Source organism: Sardina pilchardus, chromosome 1 (assembly GCF_963854185.1).
Source record: "Sardina pilchardus chromosome 1, fSarPil1.1, whole genome shotgun sequence".
NCBI classification, from domain to species: domain Eukaryota; kingdom Metazoa; phylum Chordata; class Actinopteri; order Clupeiformes; family Clupeidae; genus Sardina; species Sardina pilchardus.
The window spans coordinates 47,364,052-47,372,681 of record NC_084994.1 but is presented as its reverse complement, the minus strand read 5'-3'; the positions used below and the strand labels follow the sequence as shown (position 1 = coordinate 47,372,681).

The 8,630-nt window shown below is 44.7% G+C and overlaps 1 protein-coding gene across 1 annotated transcript; it reads right to left on the bottom strand.

Annotated features, from left to right (window-relative positions):
- Positions 1–2,063: 2,063 nt before the first annotated feature.
- Positions 2,064–4,903, bottom strand: LOC134079483 (proteoglycan 4-like). Its single transcript, XM_062535566.1, has 3 exons — positions 4,819–4,903; positions 4,684–4,728; positions 2,064–4,549 (listed from the first exon to the last, which is right to left on the bottom strand). The coding sequence occupies exons 1-3, from the start codon at positions 4,880–4,882 to the stop codon at positions 2,064–2,066; spliced, it is 2,595 nt and encodes an 864-aa protein (XP_062391550.1). The 5' UTR covers positions 4,883–4,903.
- Between the last annotated feature and the right edge of the window lie 3,727 nt (positions 4,904–8,630).

Here is an 8,630-nt window from a genome sequence, read left to right as displayed (position 1 = left end):
AGTAAGATTTTGGAGTCATTTTTTTTTATTTTGCATATGTGTTGAGCTTGATAGAAAATTGAATAATTGTTTTAAAAAATAATAATAATAATAATAATTAAAAAAAAAAAAAGAAAATCGGAAAGTTTTTTTATCTGCATGCGCCTCTAGGCTGCTGGGGAAACCTCGCGCCATTCCCTGATCAGTGGCTGCGCGTAGAAAACGCAGGCGACTCGTTGCGTTTCCGTGGGCGTGTCCCTCCCTGTCTTCTATGGCCTTGTACCTCGGTTTAACTTTTTTTTCAAGAAAAATAAAGCTTTTCAAGAAGCGCTTACCCATTACTTTAGATACTTTTTCTAAACTCTTAACACAGACTCATACCTACAAAACACAACTGGCCAAATGGATCATTTTGTTCTCAAAAACACATTCCATGTTGTTACACCACATTTTGTTACATATAACTCGTCATTTCTCTGCACACACTAACTTTACCAAAACACTGGAAACCTGACTCAAAATTAAATCATTTTGTCAAAGAATGAAGCTTGTTTTCACTTCACAAGATAGCCTACATGCAGTCATTTAGAGTGCCCTATTTCTCAAAACTATTTGTACAAATAGCAAAACACCATGGATTACCTGCAAAAGCCAGTTTCTTGCTCAAAGTCCTTAGTCCATCTCTCAAAACTAAATATTTGTGTCAATGAACATGTCAGTGCATCAGAATGTCAAGTCCTTGTGTCATCGTGTACGGATAAGACAGTCAAATGGCTTAGTCATGTTGTCAGTATAACAGTGTACTCTGGAGGGATGTTCTGATGTAAACTACAGTAGAGCTCAAATTTGTATGACATTTTTTGTAAATTGTAGGTTGCAACTTGGTGTAGGTGGGAGTTTGATCGACAATATTCACGTTTACGCTTTCAATGTTTTTTTTTACTGTAATTTGTTGACAGACCCTGTCATTGTGCTACAGAAAGAAAAAGACAGCACTGCATAGTATAAAGAGAAATACATTAAATAAAGTAGAAATTTGACCATAGGACAATCTCGTTAGGGAAAACTGTAAATGCAGTGTTGTAGGAATTATAGTGCAGATACCTACACTTCCTGATGTTCCTGTCTTTTGGGCCACAAATTATCATATGACAACATGTTCAACCATTTTGTAAAGACTTATACTATGAACTAATGCCTAAATGTTGTGGGGGGTGAGACTATTCAGCTGAGTATTGTACATGATAATTTGCATGGATGTACCAAAACATTTGCAACTTGATCAAAGGAATTAGAAACTGCTTTTTTTATGTACACAAGTGACACAATGATCTGAAGATTGAGCAGGTAGTTTTGAGAATTTCAATTCTGATCTGAGAAATGTACCAAAGCGACTGAGAAAAACCTTCCTCGTCCAGACTGGGAACGGGAGCTGACTCCAGGCCGTCCATCCTGTCATGTGTTGTCCTGAGCGGAGTGGACGGTCAGTCTGATGGTCAGGGGGGAAGACTGTGCGCAGGAGATGTTTATTTATATTATTTATATTATTTATATTATTTACGGGTTTGGCACATTTGTCTCTTCCTGCTCGAAGCTCGAGTTTCTAGGATTCTATGTTGCCTTCCTTTGTTTATGACTAAATGTGTAAGTAATGTGTGCTCTAAAATTAAAAGGTTTTTGAATCTTAACTGTTGTATGCCAATGAAAATGTATTTTTTTAAACCAAGCTAACAGATGTAATGATAGTGGGGTAAAATATGCGGTTGTATTTCATAACATTTCTGTGGTTTCATGACAGAGTGGAACAACAGGGTATAGCTTGAGTAAACCACGGTCTCACTCGCTCTAATGCATTATTGTGACTGTATAACCCCAGTTACGTTTTACAGTTGTTGGGATGTTATTGCAATGTTCAAGACAGAAATGATAATTAGAATAATTGTATTTTATTAAATAATATTAAAAATTAATGAATGAATAATAAATATGTTAGTTTTGAATTTAATAAAGCAAAAAAGAAGAACTTTTCTTTCAGTCGAGTCGATCAGTCGATCAAGTCATATCTGGGGCCCAGCATACACTCTTCACAGCGTCCACACTTCGTCCAGTTCGCTCTCCGACCAGTTGGCCTCCCTCGGCCACAGCTCGTGCGGCAGGTTCATGCGGTCGGCCAGCGTGCTGCTGTCCATGCCGTTGCGTGTGATCTTGGCGGCCTCGTCCCTCTGCCGCTTGGCCTTGCGCTTCCTGGCCTCGATCTCGGCGCGGCGCTCGTCGGGGATGGGCACGGAGGCCTCCCGGCAGTGGAAGCGTCGGGGCGCGCCGGGGGGCAGTGGCGACAGGTTGCCGAGGGGGAGAGGAAGCATGCCAGGGTACCCTGGCTTTGGGTAGAGGATCCTCTCTCCGTCCCCGTAGTCGCCCACGCTGCCATGGGCGTGGTTCTTGAAGTAGTGGGGCACCTCGTAGGGCTGTGTTGAGCGGGCAGGTGCTGGGGGCCTGTGGGCCCTTCTCTTGGGTCCTGGTGCAGAATGCCGGCTTTGGCTGTGTTCTGGGCGCCGTGATTGGTCAGCATCAGAGCGCACGGGTGCACGGCCCAGCATGTTGCTCGGTCCTGGGCGGTCCATTGCGTTGCTTGGTCCTGGGCTGTCCATCATGTTGCTGGGTCCTGGGCGGTCCATCATGTTGCTGGGTCCTGGGCGGTCCATTGCGTTGCTTGGTCCTGGGCGGTCCATTGCGTTGCTTGGTCCTCTGCGGTCCATCATGTTGCTTGGTCCTGGGCGGTCCAGTGCGTTGCTTGGCTTTTGCGCCTTATGGATCCTGTAAGGCTTGACTGGGTAGGGGATCTTACGCTGCCCCCTCTGCCAACCAGAAGAGCTGGGACGCTCAGACTCAGATGTCTTGGCAACCTCCTCTGGGGCTGGTTTTGGAGGCTTGACTTTCTCCATCTTCTCTCCCAGCTTATGGAAGACTTGCGCAGAGGGAATAATGTGCCCTTTGCTTTTGGGTTGCAGGCTGATGGCAGGCTGCATCTCTTTGGCCTTCGTGCTCGTGGACTTGTTAGAGGAGTCCGTGTGCTTAGCCTTTGAGTCATCTTCAGGCGCCTTTAAACCACCTACTGTCTTGTTGGTTTCTGACCCCTCCTCGTCAGACTTGGTTGTCTTCTTGGTCGAGCTGGATTCTTTCTTGTGACGTTTCTCCTTCTTGTCTTTCTCATGCCTGTGCTTTCTTTTCTTTTCTTTGCGTCTGTCAGCGTTCTCAGGCAGACTGCTCTTAGGCTCCTTAGGCAGGTTGGCGTCCGCCTTGCCCACCTCGACAGGAGCAGGAGTCTTCAGTGCCTGTTTGGTGGAGGTATTCTTGTCTGCAGGTTTCACCTCAGCATCCATCATGGCACCATGCGGCTGCTCTTCCTTGGTCTTATCCTGGCTTTTGGGCTTGACCACCATGTTGTTCTCTGAGCCGCTGGTGCCTGGTTGCTGGGGCTCAATCTGGGCCTTGGGCTGGCCAGCTTGAGTCCGCTTGACCTCTTCAACCTCCTTGGACGTGGTTGCCTGTGGCTTCAGCGACTCCGTAGTCGCACCGCTTGGGGCACACACGGACACTTCAGCGGGAGCCTTGGTCTGCTGCCTCGGCTGGGGTGGAAGCTGCACCACTGGGGCTGGTCTCATCAGGCCAGTGCTGCTCGGCTGGGGTGGAACCTGCACCACTGGGGCTGGTCTCATCAGGCCAGTGCTGCTCGGCTGGGGTGGAACCTGCACCACTGGGGCTGGTCTCATCAGGCCAGTGCTGCTCGGCTGGGGTGGAACCTGCACCACTGGGGCTGGTCTCATCAGGCCAGTGCTGCTCGGCTGGGGTGGAAGCTGCACCACTGGGGCTGGTCTCATCAGGCCAGTGCTGCTCGGTACAGCAGCCAGCTGCTCAGTCAACGGCAACTGCAGGTTGTTGATGAGCTGAACTGGCACACTGGGGGCTGGAACTAGATTGAAGGGCACAGCGGTGCCATGCTGTAGGCCTGGCATTAAGGGCACAGCGGTGCCATGCTGTAGGCCTGGCATTAAGGGTGCTTGTAGGCTTGCAGACGGCAGAGAGGTGCTGCGAGGTACGCCTCCACGGTTCACCAACATGGTGGGTGCCCGCAGCTGTTGACCAAAAGGCACAGCAGTGACGTACTGCTGCCCGTTGGCAGACACATACATGAAGGGGGCCTGCATGTGTGGAGCATTGGGTACAGGGACACCATACTGTGGGCCTGTACCACCCACAGCCACAAGGGGCACTTGCAGCTGTGGGTGGAAGGTCACAGAGGTGCCGTGCTGTTGGCCCATAGCATCCACAAACCTGACAGGGCCTTGTAGCTGGGGATTGAGGGCTACAGCTCCATTATGGAGGGTCATTCCGTGGTATCCCTGAGTAGGGATAGGATTGAAAACTGGATAGGAAGGAGTTCCGGTGACAGGCTGGAACTGCACCGGAGCAGTTGAGTTGCCGAGCAGCCCATGGTTTTGCTGGGGCTGATATCCCTGGTACTCCCTGGTAATCACTGGCTGATTGCTGAATTCAGAGCCAGTGGGCGGGACTGTTAGGGGACACATGGTACATGTGGAAATTCAATTTTCAATTCAATAGACCATTCCGGTAAACAGAAATAATTGCAACATTATTTAGATATTATTTATGTAAGAAATAATAATTAAAAAAAAAAACACTTACCCACTCCATGGACATAGGTGGTACCTCCTACCTGGGTGGTATAGACTGACAGAAGGAAAATAAATAGATTCATTTATCGACAGAAGCACATGGTATTTAAACAAAATATTGAGAGAATTTAAGTCCTAAAAATACCTAGTGGAATATCCCGCTGGAAGCCATCTTGGGAATAGTTGGAGTTATTATTTTGAAAATTCATGGTAATCTCATGTTGAAAATCACAATGTATCCTCTCAACAAGTGAAATGTGTGTGAATGAACTTTTCCAATGTGAACATTCTATAGTACATTGCACGGAATGTAGAATTTAGAACAATAGTCAATTATTTAGTAATAGACAATTTCAAAGAGATCTTATTGTTGTTGTTGCCATAGCTACAGGTTGTGGCTATCCCCCCTTTTTTGAAGAACAACTCAAACCCTCCACTGTAGCCTACATCACTTTACTTTATTTATCTATTTGCATTAAGCACTTATACATAAGCAGAAACGCCTCTGATGATAGAAACACCCCTCATCAGAACAAATAATTATGATTTAAATTACATAAAACATTTTGAAATAAATGTATTGATATCTGTATGTTTTTGTATGAGCTGTATGATTATGCTGCTTTTGTAAACCACTTTGTAACTTCAATTTTGAAAAGTACTTTAGGCTTACCATTATAAAGTCAAAGATGTAGTCTATTATTATTATTATTATTATTGTTATTATTATTATTATTATTATTACTAGACTATTCATATTATTATCATTATTATTATAATCATTATATTACCTGATCAGTGCTTCTATAATGATCAGAAGATTGGTTTTACATTTAATCCACTTAATTTGCTTCATGGCTCTATGAAATAAAAACAATTTAGTAGATGTCACATGTGGTTGTATACTTGCAATGCAGATGCAGCTACAGTAGGCTGTGCATTTAGAAATCACCAAAGAAAACAAACTCTTTGTCTTGAAAAGCAGAACACAGTTTTCATGGCATATGGATGCTCGCTGTGGATGGTGAAGATTTGCTGTATTATGTTCAGATTGTATTGGCGTCAAAATAGTTTGCTGTTGTGAAAGAATGAGCAATGGTTCACTGAACCATATTTTGATTTGATGGCTTCACTTTGACGGAATACTTGTGACCTTGTAGAGAATATGAGGATGAGTTTGGCTTGAGCACCAAAATTTTAACATTTTGTGAAAGTTACATGTTAGGCTTTTAGAAACTATACTATAAAACAGAAAAAAGAAAGGGAAATTGCAAGCTCAAGTGTTGCGATATAAGCTTGTGAACTCAAGTCTTTGTGCTGTCCTTGTGTGAGCTAGTGGTGTCTCCTCAGTTGATGCCTTTAAGCACAACTAACTTCTCAAACAGTGTTGCATTCAGACGACACCTATTGGGCCTGATGATGGTATTGAAATTGTGTTGTGAGTGCAATATGCCTAAAGTGGCATCACAGGGGCTTGACTATGCAAAGGTGCCACAGACAGAGACAGAGATTTGGTGCTACTGTAACCTGCATTGTGTTGAACCACTGCGGTTCTGCCCTGCACACGCCCAGCCCCAGACTCGAACCCGCGAAACAGCAGCACTTCGGATCAGGAATCGAGCATGCTAACAATCCAGCTAAAAGCCCAGGCTACACCAGCAGCACTTTTGAGGCGTCGGGGAGTGAGGTTTACCAACGTTCCACACGTACAGCTAAGCAAGCTGGCATCTGTTACACCACACTATATTGGTGCACAGTCATGTTGGAATAGCTGGGCTTAGCCCCTTAGTTCCAGTGAAAGGATGTCTGAATTCTCTGAAAACAGTCTAACAGTCAGTTTTTGAGACAGTTTGGGGATGGCCCCTTCCTGTTCCAACATGACTGTGTACCAGTGCACAACGCAAGGTCCGTAAAGACAGAGTTTGGTGTGGATGAACTTGACTGGCCTGCATAGAGTGCAGTACATCAACCCAATAGAAGACCTTTGGGCTGAATTAAAGCGGAGACTGAGAGCCAGTCTCCTCGTCCAACATCAGTGTGTGACCTCACAAATGCGGTTCTTGAAGAATGGTCAAAAAATCCCATAAACTCTCCTAAAACTCCCCAGATGAGTTGAAGCTGTTATAGCTGCAAAGAGTGGACTGACATCATATTAAACCCAATGGATTAAATGTCTGTCTTTCTTCTTCACTTGATCAGGCCACAGCAACCACCACCAGCTAATTCTCAAATTGTCACTCACACTGAGTGTTTCAATAGAGCAAGGAAACAAAGCTGTGGAAAATGAATGATGTATGCAACATTGTGTGCAACATTGTGTGCAACATTACCTGATGTCCTGTTAGCGAACAACCTGCGAACACCCAGAATACCTCTGGACCTACTTTCACCTGCTGAAGTTGTGGCAGCACATTACATCCCTGAAGGCAGGCACCTGACCAAATCCACGGACATTGGGCATGACCCTCTGTATGGGAGTGCAGACTTACAGGAGCTGTGGGACATTAGCTTTTCAACAGTTTATCCCAGCTTTGAAGACATCTTTTACAACATAGACATGAGGGACAATATTTTTTTCACACCAGCCCTGCTTTCATACATTTACATTACAAACAGACTCAGTGGTAATTACCTTTAAACGTTTCATGATATATGCCAAATTCAAGGATACAGTCTGATTGACCACAACGAAATTACATTTCTGTCAGAGCACAAACATGGTCCAATTTAAGGTGCCTATAATCAGGATATTTGAGTTGTCAAAAGTCGAGCCACAAACACAACATCTTTTTTGTATTGTACCTCAGTTGAGGAACCTTGCCCTTAGTTCTGCTATGTTTCCTTTACTTGGCCGACGTCTATTTCGTAGATTGCTGTTTGAAAAAGATGTACACACTGTATTGTGAAGTACTTTGTTGTAGGACGTACCGAACACAAAATGATTCTTGAGCAGTTCATCAAAGGCGCCAACTGCACTGGCTGACATGCATCGGATGGCGTACTTGTCGAGAACAATGTACCCGTAATTTCCGGACTATAAGCCGCGGCTTTTTTCCCATGCTTTGAACCCTGCGGCTTATACAACACTAGGGGGGACCACTAGGGGGGCTTCTCAACCTATGGATATTACAGGTTACGGTCCAACACCTGCGGCTTATGCGGCTTGTGTACATATTTGTTTTTTCCCCCTAAATTTAGCTGTTGCGGCTTATATTCGGGTGCACCTTATAGTCCGGAAATTACAGTATGCATGGATAGTGTTCTTCTTGGGTCCAGCTGCAAGGAGGTATGGCTGCTTGCTCTCAGCCTGTATGGCATCCAGATGTTCCTGCTGTTTCCAGTCTGTGAATGATTTGTGTCACATTAATGATTTCTGAATGTTAAAAGTTGAATTTTGTGCCTATATAAACTCTTTTTCTGAAATTTGAGAAGTGGGAAAACGGTGTTTACTTGCGTGTAGCTTAAATGTCAAATTATGTGTCGGCATTACACTGTGTGTGTGTGTGTGTGTGTGTGTGTGTGTGTGTGTGTGTGCGTGTGTGTGCGTGTGTGTGCGTGTGTGTGCGTGTGTGCGTGCGTGCGTGCGTGTGTGTGTGTATGTATTTCTGTGGTTGAAGGGACACTTGAGCACAAGGAATTTCATTACTTATAAATTATTTTTATGAGTACAGGACAATAAACTTGAACTTGAACTTGAACTTGTCATAACTGCTTGATCAAGAATAGAATAGAATAGAATAGAATTTTTTTGATCCTGTGAGGGAAATTCGTTTCTCTGCATTTAACCCAATTTAACCGAATTAGTGAACACACAGCACACACACAGTGCAGGTGAATCACACACTAACCTGAATCAATCAAGATATCACAGTTCTGATGACTGGTCTGAAATCCAGACGCTTGCTAATTTGCGACAGCTGCTGAAAGGTTTGTGGTGTCTGAAAAAGGTCGGGTTAC

Bases quoted from the DNA above. Each gene is read 5' to 3' on its own strand.
- LOC134079483 (XM_062535566.1), bottom strand. From the start codon at position 4,882: ATGAATTTTCAAAATAATAACTCCAACTATTCCCAAGATGGCTTCCAG. The intron at 4,729-4,818 runs GTATTTTTAGGA...TCCTTCTGTCAG, and splicing joins CCAGCGGGATATTCCACTAG to TCTATACCACCCAGGTAGGA. The intron at 4,550-4,683 runs GTAAGTGTTTTT...GTCCCCTAACAG, and splicing joins CACCTATGTCCATGGAGTGG to TCCCGCCCACTGGCTCTGAA.